The sequence below is a fragment of the Tenrec ecaudatus genome, chromosome 6, assembly GCF_050624435.1.
Source record: "Tenrec ecaudatus isolate mTenEca1 chromosome 6, mTenEca1.hap1, whole genome shotgun sequence".
Taxonomy (NCBI): Eukaryota; Metazoa; Chordata; class Mammalia; order Afrosoricida; family Tenrecidae; genus Tenrec; species Tenrec ecaudatus.
Window position 1 is genome coordinate 121401272 of NC_134535.1, and position 27745 is coordinate 121429016.

General features: G+C 39.4%; 2 protein-coding genes and 1 pseudogene across 2 annotated transcripts in view; 2 read left to right on the forward strand and 1 right to left on the reverse strand.

Annotated features, from left to right (window-relative positions):
- STYK1 (serine/threonine/tyrosine kinase 1) overlaps nucleotides 1-3661 on the forward strand; it is a 56077-nt gene extending 52416 nt beyond the window's left edge. Inside the window, exons 9-11 of the mRNA XM_075553341.1 lie at nucleotides 1670-1710; nucleotides 2788-2884; nucleotides 3457-3661. Of these exons, the coding sequence (XP_075409456.1) occupies nucleotides 1670-1710; nucleotides 2788-2884; nucleotides 3457-3661 (343 nt within the window). The remainder of the gene's footprint in view (nucleotides 1-1669; nucleotides 1711-2787; nucleotides 2885-3456) is intronic.
- A 10929-nt stretch (nucleotides 3662-14590) lies between these two features.
- Nucleotides 14591-14735, reverse strand: LOC142451988 (U2 spliceosomal RNA; annotated as a pseudogene).
- A 1680-nt stretch (nucleotides 14736-16415) lies between these two features.
- Nucleotides 16416-25764, forward strand: MAGOHB (mago homolog B, exon junction complex subunit). The gene is made up of 5 exons (XM_075552068.1): nucleotides 16416-16578; nucleotides 19181-19239; nucleotides 21917-22027; nucleotides 24048-24130; nucleotides 25412-25764. The coding sequence occupies exons 1-5, from the start codon at nucleotides 16485-16487 to the stop codon at nucleotides 25509-25511; spliced, it is 447 nt and encodes a 148-aa protein (XP_075408183.1). The 5' UTR covers nucleotides 16416-16484; the 3' UTR covers nucleotides 25512-25764.
- Nucleotides 25765-27745: the final 1981 nt, after the last annotated feature.

A 27745-nucleotide genomic window follows, 5' to 3' on the forward strand; every position in this document is an offset into this window, starting at 1 on the left:
CTTGGAAAATGAGGACAGTAGAAGTCCTGTTATTTAAGTAGGATGGCCCACTTAATCAAAAGGTCAATTAAACCAAGTTTACTAACAGAAAAATACAGATACATACCTTCAATATTTTATTTTTACTTAGAATATGTTGATGTATACTTACTCATCTACCTTTTGAATAAGTAGTGGCCTGCAAAACAGTTATATGTGGTATTTCTTGTGTAAATACCATTCACAGTGCATTTTATTTTTATTTTATTTTTTTTAAACGTTTTATTAGGGGCTCATACAACTCTTATCACAGTCCATACATATACATATATCAATTGTATAAAGCACATCTGTACATTCTTTGCCCTAATCATTTTCTTTTCTTTCTTTTTTGTTCCCTTTTCTTTTTTTACATTTTATTAGGGACTCATACAACTCTTATCACAATCCATACATATACATACATCAATTGTATAAAGCACATCCATACATTCCCCGCCCCAATCATTCTCAAAGCATTTGCTCTCCGCTTAAGCCCTTTGCATCAGGTCCTCTTTTTTTTTCCCCTCCCTCCCCGCTCCCCCCTCCCTCATGTGCCCTTGGTAATTTATACATCGTTATTTTGTCATATCTTGCCCTATCCGGAGTCTCCCTTCCCCCCCTTCTCTGCCGTCCCTCTCCCAGGGAGGAGGTCATATGTGGATCCCTGTAATCAGTTCCCCCTTTCCAACCCACTCACCCTACACTCTCCCAGCATCGCCCCTCACACCCTTGGTCCTGAAGGTATCATCCACCCTGGATTCCCTGTGCCTCCAGCCCTCATATGTACCAGTGTACAACCTCTGCCCTATCCAGCCCTGCAAGATAGAATTCGGATCATGGTAGTTGGGGGGAGGAAGCATCCAGGATCTGGGGGAAAGCTGTGCTCTTCATCGGTACTACCTGGCACCCTGACTGACCCATCTCCTCTCCTAAACCCCTCTATGAGGGGATCTCCAGTGGCCAACACTTGGGCCTTGGGTCTCCACTCCACAGTGCATTTTATTTTTGTCCAAGTTTAGGATGATTCTAAGTAGAGTGGGAAAGTTAAAGTGGGGAGGAGTATTCCACGCTCCATGATTGCTCCCAGCCACAGAGGAAATATAGGAGGTACTTAATGTGGTTAGTCACTTAAGAGATTTCCAGTGCTATTGCTTTACTTCACTGGTATTGGTTTTTCAATAGAAACCCGTGAATGATAAATGTCATTAGAAAATATTACTGACTAATGATGAGATTACACAAGTGAAATATACATATCTCCCAAATAATATGCTACTATATATAAAACTATTTATAAAGCTTGTTCTGTTCCTATTTTTCTACTCCCTTTTACCCCTCTTCCCCCAATCTAGATTTGGGCAATTGAATATTCTGAGGATATAGTCGATAAATTATAAGCCTATTTGTCTTTCTGTTAAAAATAAAGGCTAGGAATTTAGCAAGAAGGAATTATCATGAAATATTAGAAGAAAGGAGACACAGATCTTGTTCTCAAAGAGATTATAGTCTAAGGAGATTGGCTACAAATTCATCTAATGGGCTTTGCTTATTTTATCAGACACTTACCTTTCCTTCAATTTTCCATCTTTATGGGGCACTTACCAAACGACTCATTAAGAAAGGCTATATATATTTGTTTCTTTTACAGCTGGTCCTTTGGCATCCTCCTCTATGAGATGGTGACTTTAGGTAAGGATGACCCCAAAAAGAGTGTGTTCCCAAACCAAAACCCATTGCCAGTGAGTTGATTCCGTAATTCTGAGATTCTGAAAGACCCACCCCATGGGGTTTCCAAAGCTGTACATCTTCCATAGAAGCAGACTACCACATCTTTCCTCCAGGGAGTAGCTGGTAGCTTTGAACCACTAACCTTTCAGTTAGTAATTGAGTACTTCGCACACTGTGCCACTAGGGATCCAAAACAGGCTGTACTTTGTCTACAAATATGCAAGTAGGTTTATTTGGGCAGAGCTGTTATTACACTCTCTGAAGTTTGAATTGAACTGACATGAAATCCATGCCTGATTCCTGAGATAAGTCTGATAAAGTAATGATTCCCTTTCTAACTTGTTATTCCTACTGTCCCTTACTTTTTTCTTTTCTACTTCTTTTATTTCCCCGCAAAATACCAAGGGGCGTTGTCAAACCCAAGTAATAATCCCCAGAGTGATTTTTCTCTGAAAAAAACAACAACAAACAAACAACAAAACAGCTCAGACCTGGTACATAGCAATGTCATCTTCAGAGTAAATGATACAGTTGACTGAGAAATAATGTACCTATCCACATTTGTGGGGGGTTGTGGGGGGCAGATTTTCTTCCTCCCTTTATATTTTTCCAAAGACCCAGAATTTCCCTAATTTATCGTTCTTCATGTATCTATCACCAGATCCTTTTTATTTTAAATCTTACAAGTACCTATATCCCAAACTTATTTACCCTACCACCCCTTCTCAGGAAAAACAAAAAAAACCCCCAAAATCCCCAGCATTCCCCAGCAATGAAAAACACCAATACTCTCCCTAGCCCACAATCCAGGATGAACATGTAGGTTTCTGCTCTTGCAGTCACCTGGATAGTTCCAGGGCCAAACAAGAGGTAGTATCTCTCACTTTGGAAAACAATCTCAAAACCACATCTTCAGGTAGTAGCCACAGTATTTCTAGTGTATTTCCCATGGCTGTATCTTTTGAAGGCACTTACCCCAGGAGGATGCAGAGTCGTGTTAGGGCCTTGCTGATACTTTTGTCTTTTCATTGCTGGCAGGTGCCCCGCCATATCCTGAAGTCCCTCCTACCAGTATCCTGCAGTACCTCCAGAGAAGGAAAATCATGAAGAGACCCAGTAGCTGTACACATGCCATGTAAGTGACTTTGAATGGCCTGCTCTGTTCTCATCTCAAGACTTTTTTTTGGCTCCCTTATTAATCTTGCCCTTTTAAAATGGCCCAGATGACCCCATAGGTGAATGGACAGCCATGCAGTAACGTATGTGCTTTCATATCATATTTTATATGCACAACACACACATACATACAGTGTCGGGGCAACCACTGAACTTGTATCAGAAATTTACATTTGATAATGTCAAGTTCCTCAGGAAACTTCTAACGTAAGTCCTCCATGCAGCTACCAACACTCAAACCAAACTCATTGCCACTGGGTTGATTTCAGTTCATAGCAACCGTCCGCTGTGAGACTATGATTCTTTATGGGAGTGGAAAGACTGACCATGAATTTTGAGATCTAGGTGTTCGTAAGGTGATATTAAGAAGACAATAAAGAATGCCCTTAGGATCCGAGAGACGCTGCTGAAAGAAGGAGTGAAAGCATTGGACGTGCAGGCTTTATTCTGTGAACATTTGTTAGGAAAGGAGGAATGGTGCTCATGTGTTTGCCTTGGTAAGTCGGTCAGTTTCTCTGGTTTCCCATTCAGGTATAACCTTATGAAAGCCTGCTGGCGCTGGAGTGAGGACAGCCGCCCCTCACCTAGAGAGCTGCGCTTGCGCCTAGAAGCTGTGGCCAGAACTGCAGATGACAAGGCTGTGTTGCAAGTACCAGAATTAGTGGTGCCTGAACTGTATGCAGCTGTGGCTGGCATCAGTGTGGACAGCCTCCCCTATGGCTACACGGTTTTCTGAGGACCCCAGGTCAAGACTATCTATGTACTCTTGGAACCAACTCCTTCAAGGACTGAGGATGGATTTTCTAAGGGGACATGATGGGAGAGATGGAACATGGATACTGGACCTTCTCCTACTAATTCCCCTAGGTATCTGAGATGATGTTGGCTGACGCGCTACACATCATACCCTGAAGGCTGAGAAATACTTTGAGTCTCATTTCTGCTGCTCCGATCCTCGAGATTATCTTCAAGACTCAAAACCTTGGTGATAAAAGTTGTCTTGGAAATATGCAATGTTTGTTGGGGAATGGTACAGATAAGCTGGCGTTCTGCCGTCTAAGACCCGTCCTCCTGTGGCAGTTTTACTCATGCTTGTTGGATGAGTGTTGGACTGCTAACCACAAGGTGAGGGTTCAAAGTCACCAGTCACTTCACAGGCTAACTATGAGGTCATCTGCTCCCATAAAGATATATAGCCTCACAAACCCTCTATACACTCGCCGTGAGTCAGAATTGACTTAATGGCAATGGGCTTTTGAGTTTCTTATAAGGTCTAGAGACATTGAGGGAATTGGAAGTCAATAAAGCAGTTGATGAGATAGAGAGAAAACTAAAGTTTGCTAAGCAGTATACATATGGACCAATGTCATCTTTCAAAGAGATAGTGGAAGAAGGGCATAATATCTGTCAGGCCTGGACTTGTTATCTAAGGTTAGAAAAGAACTTTTAGGGAAAATGTCTCAGTGTCCCCTTGAGGATAGGTACAGCTAATCTCTTTTTATTTGAGATCGGTGAAGCTTGTTGGTATTTCTTTTAACTCGAGGTTGAAGAAATTGATTCATGCATAAGAACATGGGATATATATTGCTCAACAGGCTAGCTTCCCAGTCCCTAGAAGACTAAGGAGACTGAGCTTAGAGACTCAAAGTTCATTCAAAGTAATGAAAATGCTGAGTGTATGTGTTTATTTTGTAAACATGGAAACTCAACATAAAAGGTTAGTGTTTTAAATAAGGGATAGAAATAGACATAGTCTGAGAAGGAAAGATTGCAGCTTCTAACTGAATCATTTATTTATATGCTGTAAAATTTATTTTCTTTAATATTTATTGAGGGACTATAGACTTCTAGCACATAGCTGTCTTATCTTAACAATACAAAAAATACTCACTGCTGCCTAGTTGATGCTAACTCATAGCAACCCTATTGTGACAGGGAAGAAACTGCCCCCGTGAGTTTCTAAGACTGTAATTTTTTATGGTAGTGGAAAGCCCCATCTTTTCCCCTCAGAGTGGTGGGTGGTTTCAAACTGCTGAACTTGTGGTTAGCAACCCAATAGAAGTTAATGTCAATGACTTCCAGCAAAATGGCAAACTAGGTAGCTATGCCACACAGACCCTCTACTACAAAGGAACCAGAAAACTAGTGAAACAGATAGAGATAATAATCCTTCAACTCTCAGCTTTGGAGGAAAGGATAGAGAAGTGAATTAAATAGCAATTAAGAAAAGAAGTCCACTCCACTCTACCTCACCCCTCCAAAGAAGAAAAGAAGCCAATCAGATGTAGATAGAGGGGAGACAGACAGATGAATAGACAGCTTGCCTGGCTAACATGATCATCTTAATCTTAAACTTTCAAAGCATGCCTCAATTAATTAAAAAAATTGAGATATCATAAAGCATCTTCTTAGATCATAATGCTGTAAAGTTAGAAATTTACAATAGGAAGATTATGAAGAAAATCAAATACATGAAAATAACAGGTTCTTTTAAAGCTACATGGTAGTAGAAGGAATAAAAAAAGAAATAAAAAATGTCCTTGAAATTTCCTTGAATCAGATGAGGACGAGAAAACAATATACCCAAACCTGTACAGAAGTAGTTCTCAGAGAGAAATTTATATCAATAAATACGTCATGAAATAAGAAAGAGCCTAAATCAATACCTTAACCCAACATCTCCAACAAGTAGAAAAAGAACACTGAAATACACCCACAGTCACCAGAAGAAAAGAACTAATATAGATTAAGGCAGAAATAAATGAAAATAGAAAATCCATAGGAAGAATCAGCAAGACGAGCTGGTTATTTGATAGGATTGACTAAATTAACAAACCACTTGCAAATTTAACAAAGGATAAGAAAAAGATTCAAATAACACAAGTAAAACATGGAAAACATTTATTCATTGAACACATTATGGGTCGGACATCAATGAGAAAATAAAAAGGATATTTTTTGTAAAAAAACAAAAACAAAAAGAGGGGGATGATATCCCAACAAAACCAATGGAATTCAAGGGATGGGCAAATTTCTAGAAACACACTACCTACCTAAACATGGACTGTCAGAAAACCAAGGTCAATTGGCAGAACATAGTGGAGACAATTTCTACATTTTACTTTGGTGAATAGCAACTTGGGTCTTAAAAACTCACGAGCAGCCATTTAAGGTGCAACTATGGGTCTCTCTCCGGAGGACAGAAGCCCGAATGAAAAGAAAACAATATAGAACAGTCCAATATAGACCGCGCAAACACCAGTCTCCACAGCCACGTGACCACAAGAACTAAATGGGGCATGACTGTAACTACCAATTGCTCTGGGAAGAATCACATTAGGAGATGCAGGGTGTAGTGGGGAAAAGTGTAGAACAGAAGCCAATATCATAAAGCAGGTCCATCGTATTGATTAAGGGACTCTGGTAAACCCCACAGCCTATGGTCCTAAGTGGCCCTTGAGGTCTGGAATGAAACTTACCCCCCTGTGAGGAAAATCAACCAATTAAGATAAAAAGAGCAGACGGTTAGGGAAGTAGAAAGAGAAATAGGAAAAATAGACAAGAAGTGCCATAACAGTTGGTCCATTGAGGGAATTGCAATGGAGCAGTTGAAACAAATGTGTATAAATTCTGGAATGTAAAACTGATTATCTGCTCTGTAAACCTTCACATACCTCACAAGAAAAGCTTTTTAAAAAGGTAGACATGAAGTTAGAAAACAAAAAAGGTAAATGAGTTGAAGGACAAAATGTCAGCCTCAAGTTGCAATGTTAAAAAATTGAAGGAGTAATCCCAGGACCATTGGAAATGGAGCAAGCAGGTTCAAGATCTTTGGGTGAAGTGGTGGAATTGCTGAGACCAGAAGCACGAGAGGCTGAGCACTGGGGCAGCACCAAGACTATGGACTAGGTGGGCTTCCTGGACTATGGAGGCAGAGGCCAACGGCCACATGACTGAGACACTGTGGACTAGCTAGTGTCTTGCCTGCTGGCTGAGGAAAAGCATTGCTGGGCTCCAATGACTGTATACCTATTGTTTTCTGATCCTGGCTTGTAATGATCTATTAACTTCCCTGATAAACTCCTTTAATTTGGGGGTAAGGGGAGTTACTGACCATAGAAAAATTCAAGAGGACATGTCCATTGTCAGGGAATCTTGCATGTGCGCAGGGCAGGTCATCACCATGTCACAGGGTTGTGGTAAGTGTTAACAGTATTTAAGTAGACTTGGTGTTTACACATGTGCTCAATAAATGTATGTTTTCTTTCTTTCTCCCTTTGAGTTCCTGAACCTTGCCTATCTTTTTTCATTTTAAATCAATTGGGGGTGGAGGGAGGAGAAGGGGGAGACACTGGCATACCAAGTAAGCAATAATACAAAGTGACAGTGGGAATAACAACATCAATATGTTACAATAAATTTTAAGCCAAAATTTATTATGAGACAGAGAAGGGCATTGCATGCACCACTTTTTAAATGAGGGATGGAATGATTTTAAAAGTGAATAAAGAAACAGTTAATATGAAACATTCAGACCTAAGACAGAGTATCCCATTCAATAGTAGCAATGGACACAATCTACTTCATTACACGTTTGGTTTAGATGATTTTCAGACACAAAGTAGGTTTCAGTAAGTTTTAAAAAATTGAAACAAACAAAAAGAATGTAAAAATAAATAGAAAATAAATTAAACAAAAAATTGAAACTACATAAAACATCTAAGCTGACCATAATAGAATGAAACTAGAAGTTACTAAGAAGAGTAAGGAAAGTCAACTAAATTTGTGGAAACATACACACTATTAAAATTACAAATCTATTGGGCTATCAAATAAATCAAAAGGATACTTAGAGTCTTCCGAATGTAGTCGAAGGGGCGAACATTAATTTTGTATCCTGATCCCAGCGCACACATCATTTTGTAGCCTATGTGACAAATTGGGAGGGCTATTTAATGTACTTTGCTGCAGACCCAAATGTGATGGTTTAATTGCAGTACAGCATTTGTGGGACTGAGCTGCGAGTTGGCCCACCCACTTGTTTCACAGCCCATTTTTTGTTGAAAGAATGACGAACAGACAGGTAATGGCTATTTAAACAATCATTTGGCAGACACTTTCTCAATATAAATTTTGCTTGTCGCTTCAAATAAACAACCGGCAGTGTCACTGCCATGACATACATTACCATACAGAAATTAGGATTATGGGGAATACTTCTTCCACCAGCTTCTCTTCAGTTCAGACAGATGGTGACCCTAACACATGAACTTTCTGAATAATACTAGCCAACATATAAAACTAAGGTGTACTGCATTATTTGGTGAACCAACAACATCTTCCAAATGTTAAACAAAATCCATCATAAGTGAAGGAGTCCAATTTATTTTAATATAATAGTAAAATGTATTGATGAAACTACTTTGTGTCAAGTTTGAGTGTTATATCAGAGAAGTATACTCAGTTACCTAGAGTGATATTAAAACTTTTTCTCTTTAACCCATAAACATTTCCTGAAATCTTCTGAAAGTCAGCCTGTCTGCCTGAGTGTTATGCTACTTTAATGCCAGTAGATGTGGGATCAAAATTACAATTCATAATCGAAAGATTAGATAGGGACCTTACGGTGCAACCAGCTTGTTAATGAGAGGGAGTAAATGGTTGTACCACTTGAAGAGTGTAGTCAGTGTCACTAAATTGTCCACAAACTATGTATTACTATGTAGGCTCTCAACACAATAAAATTAGAAAAGTCTTCCCTTTTCAACTAAAAAACAAACCTGTTGTGTCTGTGAACCTCAGCCTGTCAGTTATATTACAAGGAAGGATTCCCCTGAAGACCATGGTGTGGTTCAAACACCACAGGACTAATAGGATGAGGGCATTCTTTTTGTGTAAGCTTCGTCTGATGATAGCAGTCCCTTACTCTCCCAGAATATCAAAAAGATCACGGGATGGCCATTCAGTTGAGTGTGCTGATCTGTGATGTTGAAGATGCCCAGAGTACTCTGTGAGTAACATCTGTGAGAGCTAGAGGGAAGATGACTGGCAGCTGAGCATTTTGTAGAAGTTGGGAATCCTGCTGCAGTCAAGATGAGTCAGCCAATTGAATAATGATATTTGCAAATGTGGGAATACTGCAGTGACTGGTCAGGATCTAAAATGGTGGCAAGTGGAAGAAGGAAGGAAGAGGTAGGGTGACACAGTACACAGTGATAAAGTCCTGTGGAATATCATTGTTGCCTCAGGGATTTTTAAAAAAGGAATTTATAGAGCATATATCTACTCAAAAAAAAAATGAGATAGCCTCACCATTCCCCTCTGGAGCAGCTGATGGGTTGGAATCAGCCCAACTGGTAACCCATTATGCCACCAGAGTTCCAGACTGGTAAATTAAACTCGATAAACAGGAATGCTTAAGGAAACCAGGGAAGTAGGAGAAAAGCCTACCCGGAGAAAGGCATGTTTGAAATATGTTTGAAAGCATGATGCATTACTGATTTGAGGAACTGCTCTACGTATGAGCTAGAGGGGAAATGGCACGAGGGAAAACAGAGTATTGCTGTGTACTCAACACGTTTATTATGGAAAGAGGGAATGAAATCGACAACTCTTATTGAAAAGTTTTGTCCTTACTGTAAACAATCCTGGTGGTACAGTGGGTAATGTGTTGGGCTGCTAAGGATGGCAGCCTCTCCGTGGGGTAAAGAGGAGGCTACCTGGTCCTCTACCATTATAAGGGGTTGCTGGAGTTGGAATCTTTAATTACATTTGCTTTTGTGGTATGTTGTGGTTGTTAGGGGCCATCACGTCAGTTCCAACTCATAGTGTTCCAATCACCAATAATTATCAATATAGCTTGATTGCATGTTGGATTAATTTCAAGCTGAAGTTGGTAGAACTCTTCAGTTTCTTCATCATTAGCTTCAGTGGTGGGTGTGTAAATTTGACTAATCGTTGTTCGTAAGTGGACTTCTGGGTAAGCGTATAAATAGTATCCCATCACAGATAGCGTTGTACTTCAAGATCAATCATAAAATGTTCTTTTTTATGATTCCATTTTTATTTATTATTTTAAGATAATTTTATTATGGACTTTATTTATTTATTTAAAAAATCATTTTATTAGGGGCTCATACAACTCTTTTTTACAATCATACATACATCATTTGTGTCCAGCACATTTGTACATATGTTGCCATCATCATTCTCAAAACACCCACTCTCCACCTAAGCCCCTGGCATCAGCTCCTCATTTTCTCCTCCCTCCCGCCCGGAAATGTTCTTTTTGATGATGCACCCAGCACCACTCTTCGTGTGGCTGTCACTCTCGGCAGAGTAAACCATCTAATTGTCTGATTCAAGATAGCCCACACAATCCATTTCAAATCACCAATGCTGAAGAGATTGATCGCTCTGTGTCCCATTTTGTTTTTGACTCCTGGTTGTCACACTTCATACTTTGTAGACTCCACTTTCTGATTATTAATGTTAACAGCTGACTCTTCTCATTTTGAGTTGTGCCTCAGCAGCAAATGATTGTCCCCAAAGCTTTGTTCCATCTGTCATTGTGGTCGACTCTACTTTGGGAAGGCAGCTCTTCCTTAGTGGTACTTTGAGTGACTTTGACCTGGGGTGCTCATCTTCCAGCACGACATCTGACAGTGGTCTAATGTTATTGAGAAGGTTTCAGTCTATCTGATACTATCATTCATAAGGTTTTTAGCGGCTACTTCCTCCTCCGTGTAATTCCTTCTTTGTAGTCCGTTTAATAAGGAAGCTCTGCTGAAACCTGTTCACCTTGCAGGACCTTGCTGTCATTTGAAATACAGGTGGCATAGCTTCCTGCATCATAGCAACACTTGAGCCACCACAGCATGACAAATTGACAGACAAATGGTGGCTTCTGAATATGGGCCTGGCAAATTGGACACAGCAATTGCTTATTCTAAGGAAATGAAGTCTTTCATCAGTTGGCCAGGCTTTTTCCAAAAGGGAGAGCGGTCTGAATTCTCCGGTTATCATTCCACCATCTCTGGTCTGCCAGTCAAATTAGGTATTTCCATGAATACTTAAGGGAATAAAATGGAATCTGGGCTAAAAAGTGTGTTTTGTTGCTTTGATTTCACCTACAGAATCCAACTAACAATCACAAAGCTTTATTGTTCAGAGACTTCCAGCTCTACCTGGATACAGTGCTACAATGGGAATTTGATATTATTACTGAATTGGAATAATCAATCAGTAATGCTCAATTACACTCATGCAGAGTACTGGTGAATTCCACGTGAGATTTAGGCATTTGTTGTTCTAATTGAATAATAGTGATTTTTATATTAAAGAGTTAGTTGATACAATTTTCTTAATTAAAACGGGGCTATAATAATTTTTTCTTTACCATTACTCATTTAAAGAAGTAAACAGATAGTATATGTAATGGAAATTTGGGGTAATCTACTAAGCTTAATTTAACAGACTTTTACTTTTGCTAAATGGGAGAGTTAGTGGTCATGAATGTGTCAGAAGCATCTATAATTGTATGCTGCAGGAAATTCTTAGTTTTGACAATGAAATTAAATATATAATCATGTCGTGATAATCTAGAAATAGCTTTGAATGCTCATTATGCATGTTTATCTGAGAAACAATAGTGTGGAAATTTTTAGAGGTTCTCTTATTAAAAGTAATATCATTGATTGTTAAGTAATGTTATGGTTAAAATTCCAAAGGAAATATATTATGGAAAAAAAAGAAGGGAAAAGAAATTAGATGGATACTGAATTACACCATACTATTCTGACATTTAAAAAGAGTAAATAAAAAGTTAAACCATCTTAGAATACTGTTACACCATAAAATATTCTCCGCTTACTGTTCTGGCCCTTAGCAACTGTTCTCTAAGTACAAAAAGCAAACCTACTCAAAAGCTGCTGAGAAAATGAGCACATGAAAATAAAAGGCTATCATATAATCATTTCTATTGATGAGGCTATCTATTCCGATAAAGCAGCAGTTCTCAACCGGTGGGTCGTGACCCCCTTTGGGGGTCGAACGACCCTTTCGCAGGTGTTGCCTAATTCTTAACAGAAGCAAAATGACAGTGATGAAGTAGCAATGAAAATAATGTTATGGTTGGGGGGGAGGTGAGGTTCACCACCACATGAGGAACTGTATGAGAGGGTCGCGGCACGAGGAAGGGTGAGAACCACTTCAAAGGTTTATAGTCTCAGAAACTCACAGGGGAAGTTCTGTGTCCTGTATGGTCGCTATGAGTTGGAACAGATTCCATGAGTGAGTCTCCATAGTGAGGTCGTTTATCACAGTGAACTTAGAAGATGTCTCTGAAGATCGGAAATAGGCTGGTTGAGTAGTCAAGGCCTTTAACCACTGTGCAGCCAGGATTTTGTCTTGATAATTTTAGATTAACTCCAATTACTTAAAATTATCAAGACAGAGGGGAAAAGAAAGAAAAAAGTATGGGGACCAGAAAGAGATGTCAAAGGAAGATGTAGGAAAAATCAGCAGGGTATTTTAAATATTAAACCAACAATGAATTATAAGAAAGAACCATTTCTGAACACTACCCGCCAAGTTGATAAATCACCATGAGGCTGAAAGCATTACACTCTGAAAACCTTTTGTGGAAAATCATGATTTTGTCAATGAATATTATATGCTTGGTTAAATCATTGTGCCTCAATTTCAAGTGAAACTGAGAATAAAATGTTCGCTTCTTACCTATATTGTAAGGGTACATGGAAGCCAAACACAGATAGGTTGTATTAGCAAAAGCAGTATCAGCAGTTGGAAGAAAAGGCTTCATCTGCGTCACTTCTGCAGCTCAAACATTTATTGTCATAAGGAAACTGGGGTGCTGTCAGTGAGTGTGCTCTAATTGGAAGCCTAGCACCACTGACACTAAGAAACAACCCTAACACATTCACTATTGGCAGCCCAAGTCAAAATGTATAAAAAACCAACATAAGCCTTCTCCAATGCGGTAACAATACACTGTGATAATATATAAAGGTAAAAATTCACTTCCTCAGTTCCTACTTGCATTAGCGTGCTAAGTCGCCACCCAGAACATTTCCACAGCACTGCTGTGGAATATCCAAAACATACCGAAACACAAACTCTTTATCACTTTGCAGTTATGATTCAAATGAGAAATATTTTGGTCTTGTAAAATAATTTGAAATATGTTAAGTAGATATATATTTCTATTTCCCCCCCAAAACAAACCAGAAGCATGGCCTGCATTTCAGAGACACTCGGGTCTTCTGTGGGTATTTACTGGTGGCCCCGTGATAGAATTCTTTCCTTCCACGAGGGAGGCCCGATTCATTCCTGGTCAATACCCTCATATGTAACCACCACCTGTCTCTCAGTAGAGGCTTTTGAGATGCTATGAGGTGAAACAGGTTTCAGTGGAGATTTCAGATTGAGATGAACTAGGAACTATGGTCTGGCAATTCACATCTGAAAAGCAGCCAATGGGAACTGTGTGGATGCCGAAGTTCTGGCACAACCTTAATTGGGGATGGTGCAGGGCCGGGCAGTGCTTTTCACTCCTTTGTTAATGGTGATGGCAACTAACAGCTGTAATGGAATATTAGGGTCAAAATTCGGTGTGGATTTTTCTTATAAGTCAGGGGCCAAATCCTCCTGGTTTACTTCAGACATTCTAAGTTTTAAAACTGATAGTCTCCCAACCCTGGACACCCTTCAGAGTCCTGTGCCAACTAGAACAGTACCACCCTTGGGGCAAGGGATGGTGCTTTATGTTTCTTACATATTTTCCATAATGGTGGTCTATAGTGAAGGAGAGAGTAGTTTGTCTATATTAACAGTTATGCAATAAATAATACCTTATTTAAAAGGCCCAACCTTACCTGGACCATTCTGCCTTTCTCGTCATTCCACTTTCATGAATCTTATTTTCTAGCTTTGTACTAATTCCCAAAGCATACTTGTACATTTCACACCACTAACTTTTATGTCTGGAATGCTTTTCTATCCCACTGAACATTTGTCAAGGTCTAATTCAAATAGCCTCCTTTTTCATAAACTTTCCCAGTATTCATATTTCTTCAACTTCCCCCGCTCCTTGGTAGAATGATTTGCTATTCTTGTACAACCAGCATTTTAATATATTTTTACTATAAAATTGCTCTTTTGTGCTAATATTTATCTACATGTTTGTTTTCGTTCCAAGCCTATAAACACAAAAAGCTCTTTTTATTTATCTTCTCCACTGTTTCTGGCACATAGAACATGCACTGTTTCATACTTTCCAAAGCTTATTTTACAGATGTTCTCTGATTGGTTCCTTTTACCAATTCTGTGAATTTGGAAAAAGCATTCTACCATACCCACTTGGCTGATGAACACAGAGGCTTAAAGGCAGTGCTTCCCCAAGGTTCCAGGTAGGGGTGGCATGGAGAGTAGCTCTTAGGTGTTCTTTGTACTTCTCATCCTACAAAATCATCATGAAAGCTAGGGGTTAATTTAATAGAATGACTCTCTTGATAAACAGAGAGGTGATCAATAATATTTGGACAACAGACAATGCAGAAGTTTACTGATCTTTTCTCGTCCCTCAAAACCACTCCACACTGAAGTGTTTATTCACTTCTCAAATTAGTGTAATCTGCTTAGAAGTGTGAGTTCAATCATTATTTGATAAGTCAAATTACCAAAACTCTGCAGGCCACTAGAGTTGAATCTTTAAAGAATGATTATAACATGAATTTTTAATATTAAAATTGTTTCTACAATTGATCTTAGCCAAAAGGCCGAGAAGCGATTAAAAACAACCCTTCTATACTATGATTATCAAAGAGTTTGTTTCAGTGTGACTTTCAAAAGTCCGAACTCTGCCTCCGATGAATTCCTTCTATTTTGTGTGCATATGTTGGGCTGCTAACTCTAAGGCCACCAGCCGCTGGGAGGGAGAAAGCCTGGGCTTTCCACTCCCTTTAAGAGTTAGTCTCCGAAATTCACAAGTGCAGTCCCAGCCTGTCCTCTAGCGTCACTGTGAGTCGGCATGGGCTGGACGGCAGTGTTGGGGTTTTGGTGTAGTCTATCTGACTGATAAACAGTACTCATTGTTCTAAGAGGAAAGCCCATGCTAGAACTCATAGAACAGAATTGGACGCATCCTGGGTCTGCCACTAGGATTCTTGGCTTTATCTTGACCTATCTCCCCCAAACGGGGAAAACCCCACCTAATGGGATTGCCACTGAGATTTACCAGTCTTCCCGGAGTTGATGCCAACTCATGAGACCCTATGGTCCAGGTAGAGCTATGCCCCGTAGGGTTTTCAACGGGTGTTTAAAGAATGAAATCACCAGGTCTTTATCCCAAGGCCCTTTGGTTGGAGTGGAGCCTCCAACGCTTAGCATTAATGTTTGCATACACCAAGGACTGTCATGAGAGAGAAAAAAACAAAACCACAACCAACTTTTTTCCGCTTTAAAAATCTTTTCAATAATAACAATGTACAATCTATCGGGGTTATGAGGATTGGGCGGAGGGTGTTGTATGAGCCCTCAATAAAATGATTGAAAAAAATCTTCAAATGGCTAATCTTTTGAAGGCAGTTCTGTTAGCAGTACTTGGTGTTATTTATGTACTGTCCCTGTCAGCAATATTTGGTGTTATTTATTTACTGATTGTAACTGTATCACCACAGGCTAATATCAAGTGTGAAGCTCGAATTCTGTGACGTTCTCTATCAAGGCACCAATATAGGATTGGGATTTCTGCTACCCTGATAATCCTGACACTAACAGACAATTCTACCATGAAAACCAAAACCAAAAACCATTTTTACAAGGTTACATTCTCAGGCCCAGGGTAGGACTTCCTTTTTGAGGAAACATAATCCAACATAAACTAGGAGCATCTCCATTTCTATAGATTCACACGTTCATGGGGTATATTTTCTATCCCATCTTTACTGCAGATGGGGAAAAGTGGTTTTTCACTTCCTGTAATGTTGCAGAAAAAGCCCATTTAACGGTAGAAAGTATTTAGAGATGATTTTTTAATACAGCGTAGTTAGGGAGAAGGATGAATTGAACAGAATGCTCAGTGACAAAATGATGGGGATTAGCAGCCTCCAACAGGCGCTGAATAACTCTAGCTCCCAATGTATCAATAAGCTTAATCTCCAGGCACTTAAAACATGTGGCAGATTTTAATTTTGCCAATACACAGACCACATTAAGTATTTCGCCACGAGAATATGATAACCGAAAACGAAACACCGATTTGTAAATCTTAGTTCTAACCCCCCACAACAATGTTATGCTTTCCACGCACCCGCCTCCGCTAGCACAATGGAGTCACAAACTGTATTTTAACGCGCCGCTCATCCTCCCAGCTGAGAGCCTCCCTGGTACCTTCCTCTCACCCACATTCCTCGGAGAACCCGGAAGCGGAAGCGTCGTGCCCGTGCCCCGTGACGCGATCACGCCGAGCGGCCTGATGTCACTTCCCTGCGCCGGGCGGCACGTTGCCTGAGCCGTGGGCGAGCTGTTAGGCCGCGAAGATGTCTTTGGCCAGCGACTTCTACCTGCGCTACTATGTAGGGCACAAGGGAAAGTTCGGACACGAGTTCCTGGAGTTCGAGTTCCGACCAGACGGTGAGCCCAAGCGGCCGCTTCTCCGCGCGGTGGGAAGCGGGAGGCGAGGCCGCTGGGAGACGGAGGGGCGGTGGCGCGAGCGCCTGGGTGGGCCTGCAGAGAGGGCGGGCTGTCGATTCAGCCCATGATGGGAGCTTTCAAATCTAAGGGACCCAAACTAGCTCTGCAAATACATTTCATCGCTTGGTTTACAGAAATTCAGTAAAGCTATTTATGTTACTGACAAAGTGGAACCTCAGCTGGCCATTCAGCGACCAGTGCACCGAAGGCGGCGGCGTCAGGCCATCTACTTTAACACCCAGCATGGTCGCGTTATTTCTACAGTGGACCGGTGGCTGATTGCAAATCTTGGGGTGTCCGGTAACTTTCGGGCTCCCCATTCCTTTATAGTCATTCATGTCCAGTGTGTGTAAGGCAGCTTGTGTAGAAGGACAGAGAAGGCCAGGTCTGGAGGGGTTAGGCCGACCGTAGACATAGGAGTATGGAGGTGCTTAAATGCCACAGAATGCATTAGGAGTGCAAAACGGGGAGTGATTAATTCTACCAGAGGGGATTCTTGAAAACTTACCAGAGGACGTGACATTTGAGTCGCATTTCGAAATAACTAAATAGCAAAACCATGGCCATTGAGTCGATTCTGACGTATAGCGGTCTTTATTACTTGGGGCTTCCAAGGGCCTACATATTTATTGGAGCAGACAACCTCATCTGTCTCGTGCAGATAGTGGTAGGTTTGGACTGCTGACATTACAGTTAGCAGCCCAGTGCCTAAGCCATTGTGTCACCAAGGGTTGTGAATCTTGAAATAAGGTTAGGCGTTATATATCTTCTGAGGTAAAAAGGCAGTCAGACTGGGAGAACAGCATGGGCACCAGGGAAGGTAAAGAAGCGCCCTGCTGCGTCTCTGACAGTTCTCATATTGAATTCTATTCTCTTGCAACATGGACTGTTCAACTAGACAGTTTTTTGTTAGGTACTGAGAAAATGGAAATATAAAATTAAGGGTACAATAATGTGCAAGATTCTTTATTTTCCCTCAAAGAGTTATGTCTGAGTAGGAGGAACAGACATGAAACTTACCATTAAAAGCAGTGTGGATAGATATTAAACTCTATCTTCATGCTTTGCACAGAATTCTTTAAGAGCATGAAAAGACCACACACTAGTCAGAGGGAAGCGTTTTTGTTGGAAATTCATGGTAACTTTGGACATAAAAGAGCCCTGGTGGCAGGTTGGGTTATACCTTTGGGCTGCTAACCACAACATCAGCAGTTAGAAACCACCACCAGCTGCATAGGAGAAAGATGAGGCTTTTTACCTTAGTAAATATTTACAGTCTCAGAAACCCAGTGGGGCCATTCTACTCTGCTCTGTAGGGTCACTTCGAGTCAGAATTGACTCATTAGCAATGAGTATAGACATACAGTTATTTGGGAACTGAAATCACCTTATTTTCTCTTGGTCCTCCCATGTATCTTCTAAATTTGTTGTTATGGAGCTAAGTATGAGGAGGCTTCAAAGAGTCTGGGAAAATGGAATTTCTGTGCAAACTCTTTGCAGCCCTCCCGTACACCTGAGTTCTGTGCTTTTCTTACGGGAAGCTATTTTCATTGCATGCCTGTGGATGCCATTTTAAAGTATCCTAACCTTATCAGGGGCATTCTGTGCCTTGACATTTTAATCCATTTTTTATTGCCATGCTGTTCTATATTCATTTATCAATAGTAATCACAAAGATGATACCTAAAGCATACACCTCATTAACCCAAAACTGACTAAACCTATTGCTCTTGGGTACTTTATTATTTTAGAACAATATGACCACTTTACATCTGTGCCTGGAAAATTGGTTCATGAGGAGAATGATGTGTTTGTATAACAGACATGATGCTTTAATATTAAATATAAATCACCTGTTAAACTGGCCACCTTTATTCAGAACCAGAACACAGTGTGTATGCTTACAAGTAGTCATAGTACTAAAGCACAAGTATTGCTGTAATTATGTATATTAATTGGAAGGAAAGTAATTAAAACATTATGGAGCAGTGAAAAGAGCAGGAGTATTGGAAGAAAGTAGATCTAGATAGGAGTCATGTGTGATTTTAGACCAGTTACAGAATTGCTTTCTCACTAATGAATAGGGATAATAAAATCTACTTCTTAGGATTATTTTACAGAATAGAAGATGCTCTGAAATACATAAGGAAATGTTAATTACAGCTTCAGATTTCTTTCCTAGTTCATAACATAGTGTAGGAGAATGGGCCTGATAAGCGATCCCCGCAATGTATAGTGTAGGAATGGAATGTTAGCAAAGTAAAAATATTAGCAGTTGCCTCCAAGTTGATTCTGACTCATGTTAGCAGTGCTAGCTGCTAACTCAAAGTTTGGTAGTTTGGGTTCACCCAGAAGCTTCTCAGAAAAAAGGCCCAGCATGCTACTTCCAAATTATCCGCCACCGAAAACCCTATGGAGTGCAGTTCCCCTGTGGACCAGATGAGGCTGCCGCGATGTTACGCTAGGGGGAAGGGAATAGTAATTCATTTCCATTTTCAGCAGGTTTGCTCTTATCAATGGAATCTTTTCCCACTCCCCACAGGAAAGCTTAGGTATGCCAACAACAGCAATTACAAAAATGATGTCATGATCAGAAAAGAGGTAAGATTTTTTTTTCAGCCCTCCTTTTTTCCCCCCTTTTAATCTGTTTTCCAGATGTCGAATTCAGAGACGTAGCATGGTGGTCAAAGGACGTTGCTGTGAGCTTTACATAGGCTGGGATGTAGCTCCTGCTCAAACCTCCTGGACCCATTTTCGATTTATTCTAAATTTTAATATCTTTTGCTGCTTCTTAGATTGAAGACTTCCTGTTTTATGTGATCATTATTGCTGGGCCCTTTTTTGTTTATTTTTTTCCTAGTTTTGTATATTTTCCTGTATAGTAAAGCCAGGATGAGTGGACTTGTGACGACAGTAACTGAAATAAGAATTACCTGGGTGCCTGGAAGGGGAGGGTGGGGGACATTGGGCTTTCATCCCAATGGGCACAAGAAGGAGAAACTGTTCCAAAGGTGACTGTGGTGACAGTTCTACACCCTTCTTAATATGATTGAACTATTGAATTTTTCTGATGTGTTCATGATAGGTCAATAAAACTAATTTAAAAACATGATGCTACAGGGATCCCCTTCATACATGCATGAGTTTATTCCTAACAAAATGTATTTAAACAAGTGTGTGCAACTAGTGGGTGGTTATAGACAATTCATTCCCTAATACACTCATCTCAGTCTAGTTAAGGGTGCCTTAAAGATAAAGGCCCAATCACTATAGTGAACTCTAAAGGAGTGTATGGGCCTTTTACATTCAAGGCAGAGAGCTTAGCTCGGAAGGGGATGGTGAAGGTTTTTGATAGATTTTTCTCAAAGACCCAGAACGATCATGGGGGCATTCTCGTGAAGCTTTAAGACAATGGACATCAGCGTTGGTGAGAAAAAGCCCAGGAAAGTTGCACTTAGGAAGTTTTTTCACCATCAGAATAATGCACCTGTTCATTCTTTTTGCTGTTGTTTATGTGGCTTTAAAAATCTTTTTTTGTGGCTTTAAAAATCTTTTTATTTTCCTCAGTGTTATTGGCACATAATCCACATATCATGCAATTCAATTGTTATGTCAAGAATTGTACAATCAATACCACAATCAATTTTCTCCCCCCATGATTAAATCACCTTTAAAATGAGTTGTGTAATCACATTCAATTCTAGTGCTCCCTTCCCCACTTGTCTTCATTGCTTACTCCCCAAATCCCCTCACCCTCCCTATCCCCCATCCCCCGCTGCATCCCCTCTAAACCCTTGCATCAGTTACTATTTCTGCATTCACTCCTTCTGGGCTTCATAAACTGGGACACCCAGGAGAAACACTAAAGAACAAAAACAAAATGAAGTGGTAAGGATAAAGCAATAGTAATGTAAAGATAAAAATACCAACTATGAGCAAGAAAGAAAAGCCCGCCATCAATATTTAAAAAGCCAGGGAAGGAATTTTTGTCATGGAATAAGCAAGAGACCCTTGCACCTAGAACAAATTCAGGTTGGGTCTAGAGGGAGGCCAGCTGACAAAGTATCAGGTTTGATCCAGGATAATCAGCATTACAATGGTTTATGTGTGATAGTAAGGCACTGCAGACCTTTGCCTGTGGCTACAGGGCATCTGCCAGCAGCTTAATCTGACTAGGTGCTCTGCAGATGGGTTAGGGGCGCCCACTGACCTCCACAGCCTTCCACAAATTGGGTGCTCACATTTTCACTCGGATGCTTGTCTGTCATCATATTTGGATTTTGTACTTGTCATCTCTGGATCACACAGCTGGTGTGCTTCTCTTCCATGTGGACTTAACGGACTCCTTGCTTATTTGGCCTGTTTATTCTACAAAGGTAGCAGGGACAAGGCTGTCCGATAGACATTTAATTGGGAAATCTTACCTCATCTGCCTTACGTCTCCAGTCTTGCCCTTTCAGACTGCTTTTTGTTCCTCAAACTGAATAGAGTAAAAAGAACATGATAGAAGCCTCTCAAGGATGCCAAAAGGGATGTGGTGTAAATCACAGAGCCCAGAATTCCTCTGGGAAGGATAAGTGAGGTGGAAATACTCTGTGCCTCCAGAGTACATAGATGTGCAGGGAAGAGAGCTGTACGTTTTGACAGTTTTGCTTAATAAATGCTTCTATAATTTTTTAACACTACTTTTTGACTTAGGTTTGTACACCTAAGACTGAAGAGAAGGAGCCTGTTGAGATTGAAAAGTAATTCAGTTTCAAGTACACATAACTGAAGCATCTGTAGCAATGAAAGAAGTTTTTTGGGTATATGAAGTTCCATGTTATTATATAATCAAATATTAAAATTAATCTTATAATTATTTTTGTCTTTTAATTTACTATAAGGGGCCTTCAAAAATTTTTGGAAAAAGAATTAAAAGATAGTGGAATCTTTCCATCAACATTTCGAACCCCGCATGCATTTAAAATAATTGATTAATTAAGATATAAAGATGTAAGATTAGGTGTAAAAAATTCAAAGAGCTAACTGATAAAATGCTTGATATTTATATCTTTTTTTTTTAACCTCATTGACCATACACTGCCATCATTAATTTGCTGATTTAAGACATAATGTTTCAAAGATAGGATATAGGGTATTAAAAGGGGTTAGTCATAAGAAGAGCTATAATAATATTATTATATTAGATTAATATTAGGGCTTGTAAGTCCTTTTCAATGTTTCTGAGTTGCGGGAGCAAACATGCCAAAAAAAACCCTTTTTTTGTCCCTTCTAGGCTTATGTTCACAAAAGTGTAATGGAAGAACTGAAGAGAATCATTGATGACAGTGAAATTACAAAAGAAGATGATGCTTTGTGGCCACCTCCTGACAGGGTTGGCCGGCAGGTTTGTGTTTCCTAATTCTTTAAATGCATAAATGTTCACAATTGGTAATGTAATTGTTATGTTTCATCTTATGTATTTATGAGTCTTCGTTAAATCTTGATTTTTCTATTTAGTGGCCTCAGATTACTATTTTTTTCACTTAGCTTCATGTTCCATAAGTCAAGTACATCACTCTAAATCTAGACTTTTTTCTGGATAGTCTTCCCCGTAGCCACCATTCAAAACCAGGATGTCTTTACACTTAATCATTTCCATTGTATGGTAACTGCTTTTAGTAGGAGTAACTATATCTTGTTTGCCAAATGGAGAGTTATGATTTTAATTGACTATGTAAAGTTCACTTTCTCCATATTTATAACCTTTATAATTCTTATGTCCTAAAGAAGAATTTGATTGGTTTCTTTGTTTTTGTTTTTTTGCCTCTCATAGTCCTTCAGAGTAATTGATGTTTCTCAAAGGCCTTCTGAAGAACTCTCAAGGCCTAATCTCAGCCTGTAGAAAGACAGTTTGGTTTCTGACTTGGGTCTGTTCAACTCTTGGAGAAGTGAGATGCGACTCTGGAAGAAATGTTTCATTTCACTTTTGTCAATTCTTGAGGAGTATATCTTAGCTCACCTTCTTTGACTAGAAGAAATGTGGAGAAATCTAACAGATGCTGACACTCTGTAGCAGTAACTTAACTCTTCTCTGTAAGGAAACATTATGTAGGAAAGCAAAGGTAATAGCTAATATACTTGTTTTATACATTGTAAACATTTTAAAAAGTAAATTTAGATTCAGTTGGTTGTAATGCACATAGAGACCGAAAACAAACGATTGTGCAGCCTCAGCCTCAAGAGAGAGACCAGGACTTTATCTGTTTACTTGATAATGTGTTTGTGCTTTTGGTTAGTGGGTAAGTTTAAGCATGCACCAGAAATTATCAGCATGATCATTAAGTCGTTGCTTAAGAGCCTTGATGAGTTGATCTTTTGATGTATATTGCAAACTGCACAGCCTGTCTTTATAGCATCTATTTATCACTCGTATGCGTCGAAATCGGCTCAATAACATTGAGTTTGGTGGCTTAGTGAGTTAACCATTGGGCTCCAATATGAGATGGTCGGCTTCCATAACATTTGTGGTCTTATCAACCCTAAGGAGCAGATCACTCTGTCCTTATAGGGTCACTATGAGTTGGATTGACTCTATGGTAGTGAATTTGTTTTTGTTTTGAGACTTTTCAATATAATTTGAAAATTTCTGGCGGACATAGCAAGAAATTTAGATTTGCAGGTAATATGGAAAACAAGTGGCATACTAGGACATTTGTGTTTTGTATTTTTGTTACTCATTTTAATTCCTTTGTAAAGTCAAGGATGTCAGTTGAGGTATCTTCATTATCATTCAATGGTTATAAATATTAACTTCTTCCCCTGTATTTTATGAGTTCTCAGTATCAGATTTGTAAAATTAGGTTAATAAAGGTTAATTAAACCTTAATAGAGGTTACTAAAGTTGAATTGTAGGGATTGCAGGGACTGAAGGTAAAGCCCCTATTTACCAATAGAGTGTGGCACCCGGTAGGCTTTAAAGTGATCGTTAATAATTTGTATAACCTATCAAAATGGAGATACTATATTAATTTGAAAATAGATTTATATCTGTATAATTGTTGTCTTAGAACATTGTACTTCAAAGTGATGCATTAAAGGTTTACTGACATGACATAAGGAACATTTCTATGCCGTTCTTAAGTATGTTGCTCGTCATTATGTAGTATCCCCTGCGTGAGGAGTCTGAGAAGCACTTCTCAGTTTGTTCTACTGTTGGGAGTAGTCCTCAGAAATAGTCAAGCAGAATTTTGTTGTAAAGACATATTTTCATGTATAACAGATTGCTTCATATCTTCTCCAATGATTTGATAGAAAATTTGCAGCCAAAATTGAGACCTTTTATTTTTTTTAGCAGTGGTACAGATAGCTTCTGGAATGGATTTTTATATTAACTACATTGCTGGATCTCTGTTTTTCTTTCTTAGGAACTTGAAATTGTAATAGGAGATGAACACATTTCTTTTACCACATCCAAAATTGGTTCCCTTATTGATGTAAATCAGTCAAAGTAAGTATGTTAATTATTTGTTGTCAAATTGAGTTATAACTTTTAAGAATCATGTTTGGACTATAGCCCGTTTGTTTGCTAAGATAATTTTAATGTCACCCAATCATATAATTTTGTATATTGTTAAAGACTTGGAATTTGGTTTGCTAGATAAGTTAGGAGACTATTTTACTGATTCAGTAATTATATATAATAATATTAAAATTTAATTATTAATTAAAAAGTATGGACATAGTGTCAAAGAATTAAAAAATAAAAAAGATGTCCTTACTGAACTGTATGTGCTTTTTCAGTCTCATCTCATACCAATCCTCCTTGTGTTTAATACTTGAAAGGAAAGGGAAATACCCAGTGTAGCTTAAGTATGTCTTCCCAAGGTTTCCCTTCTCCCTTGAGCCTTTGTAGTACACTACCATTGTCTAAAAAGTCTTCTTCCTACTTCCTTGCCTCAGAAATGTCCACTGTACTAAATTGTCATACATTATCTGTGTACCTTACTGTTTAGAGTATAGCCTCATGAGAATCTTGGTGTACCTCCAAAATCAGCATAGTGCCTGACATATAATAGGTGCTTTATGAATATTTGTTAGGGAATAATAGGACCAGGTGAATGCATAATAATTTGACCACAAAAGACTGTGTTCACAAGGATTAACCAAATGTTTTCAATAATTAGTTCCCAGCAGGGGAGGATGTATCATTCATACTTTGGTGGGCGTGCAGAGTTTGGGGGCAGGAATCTCAGAATACGCATCAGAACCCTTTAGCATTCGACGTTTGTCTTTGACCAAGTCACATGACTTCTGGCAACCTGTCCTAGGCTGATGATAATCGCAAACACTGGACCGATTCTGTTATACAGAAAATGCTCATTGAAACATTGCTAGTTGAAAACATTTCCAAATGTCTAAGAAAGATAGAATTATTGAAAAAATTAGTGAATTATTTTTAATGTTATGGAAAATAGCAAAGGAGGAGATTTCAGTTATGGGAAAGAAGAAAGAAAGCATACCAAAGTAATATTATCCCTGAAGGGCAGTGGCATAATAGTAGTATGAGTGTTGATTTTTCTCATCTGTATGATTGAATCTTTGTGTATTTTAAAAAATGAATTGTGTAGTGTATTCATTTTGGTAGCCTGCAGATTCCTTTCACCTGAGTAACTTAAAGGTAATTATTTTATAGTTTCACATTAATTTTGTTTTGTTTTAGGAATTAAGTTAGAAAACTACATTGTTTGTTCTCTTGAGCAAAAAGTAACTTTTATGTTTTTAATTTCAGGGATCCTGAAGGCCTACGAGTGTTTTATTATTTGGTACAAGACCTGAAATGTTTAGTTTTCAGTCTTATTGGATTACATTTCAAGATTAAACCAATCTAAATGTATACTTCTGAACTATTTGTATATTTAATAAAGGGATGGGAAGGGGTGGGTTTATTTTTCATTTGTAATATTGGGATTTTTATGAATGTGAATCAAATTTTCTTTTGTATGCAAACGGAACATAGGAAAATATAAAAAGGCTTAATGGTGTCTTTTAGGTGCAAGTGGGTTGGCCAGTCTTTCACTAAAGCCTGTAAATAAAAACTACTTGTCATTGAGATTTTATTCCAATTAAAGATATCAAAGCCTAGTGAAGCGTATTTCCTTCAAGACAGCGTCTTTCCGGTTCACTGTAGAAGTACTGATGTTGTTGTAATATATCCATCTGTGTCAGAAGTTCACTCAGGTAGAAATATGTAGCCAGATGCCCCACCCACAACAAAGTAGATGACTGACTGACTGGAGGGTGAGCTCAGAGTCTGCTGAGCAGATTCCCAATAGTGAGCAACCACGTGCGATAATTGTTGCTTAAAATCATTATCTTCCTCAGACCCCATGTAACAGAGTGGGAAGGAACATTGATTAAGAATCTAATAGAGTGGAGAGAACCTTGATTTCAGAATTAAATTCTTAATTATGGATCAGCATTTTATAGTATTTTCCCTTTTATGCCCTGAGTAGCTTTATTATCCCTTAATGACACCTAGTCCAAATAGCTGTCAGGAATCCTCACCACCACCCCCGCTTATTTGACCGGGCTGATACAATTTCCGAGGCGGCCCTCTTGTGTGGTTATTTAGCAACTGGAGGAAGAGGTGATTGCTGTTTGGTTGGCTGGTTGGTTGTTACCTAGTTGAGACGATACAGAAGCGCTAAAACTAGGATATGTGAAGACACCTTTTATAGCCAGGACAAAAAGGAAAGTGGCATATTGGGAGAAGGAACCCTAGAACGAGTCATTGATCTTTGTTGTTTTACAATAGATGCAGTGGCCTACAGAGTGGGGCCTAGGACTCCTAAGAAGGGGACCTGGCTGGGGGCTTTTTCTCCCACAAGGAACGCACAGTTTCCCTTCCAGCGGCATCTCACTTCCGCTGGGGGCGGGAAACAGCACCACCACAAACAGATGGGGACCCCTTGGGGGTTTGAATGTGTGATTCAGGGGTTTCAAAGGTGTGACTAGAAACTGGTAAGCTAGCGACCAAAGTACCAGTCAGGAAGGAGTGGGTAAATGTGGTTTCCCAGATGAAATTTTTAGTAGCAAAACACCCGGGAAAGAAACGAATGCTTGATCCATTGTGTGTGTGTCACCGAGTGAATCTGGTAGAGTGTGCGTGAGTATTCAGAACATTCTTCAGGTTTCTCACTTGTGTGTTCTATTAACAGTAGTGACACGCACAGTTTGTTGCTTTAAACAGTTTTACATCAGTATTACCTGGTTATGCTCTAAATCAGAGATTAGTAATAGAAAGCAGGGCTTAGAGGCTATAGCTAAATAGTTCAGCTTTCCGTCATGAATCTCATGTCTTTCTGTAGCTGAAAATTGTAGATTTTAGTTCATGTAAAAATATCTTGTAATTACAGTTACAAAGCCCAACACACCCTTAAGTTTACCAGGGAGTACCCCCCAGAACTCAGAAAAATACCCCCCTCCCTATATTTTGTTTAAAAAAAAAAACCTTAACCCCTTCAAAGTACCATTTTTCAAATCTGCTATTCTATTTTTTGGAAACGTTTTTCAAACATCAGATTGGGTGGCTGACAGCACCTCCCTTATTTTCTTCACCTCTACATCGTCAACTCGCTGTCATTTCATGTCCCTCTTCATTTGCAACAAGTCACATGGAGGGATGTCAGGTGAGTAAGATGGGTGGGGCAAGAGAGGCATGCTGGGTTTTTTTGCGTGCCTCAAAACTGGCATACAGATACGGCTGCATGAGCAGGTATGTTGTGGCAAAACCAGTCTCCCATGTGCCACAAATCAGGCCTTTTTTTGGTCAGTTATGTCACATACTGTTATGCTTGATTAACAGTCTGATATGGTGGAATAAACAAGTGCACTATCTTCCTCATATCAAAACAACAAATGAACATTGTTTTGATCTTTGCACTTGAGCTTTTTGTGGGCGAGGTGACAGTGGTGTCTTCCACTGACTTGATGTTTGCTTTTGGGGTTGTAACAATAGCAACTTGTCACCTTAGGACAAAAAGTCTGGGTTGCTTTGGAGCTGTGCTTTGAAAGCCAGGCCTGTTTCCTCTTGATGCTCTTCCTGGTCAGTTGGAATCCAGGG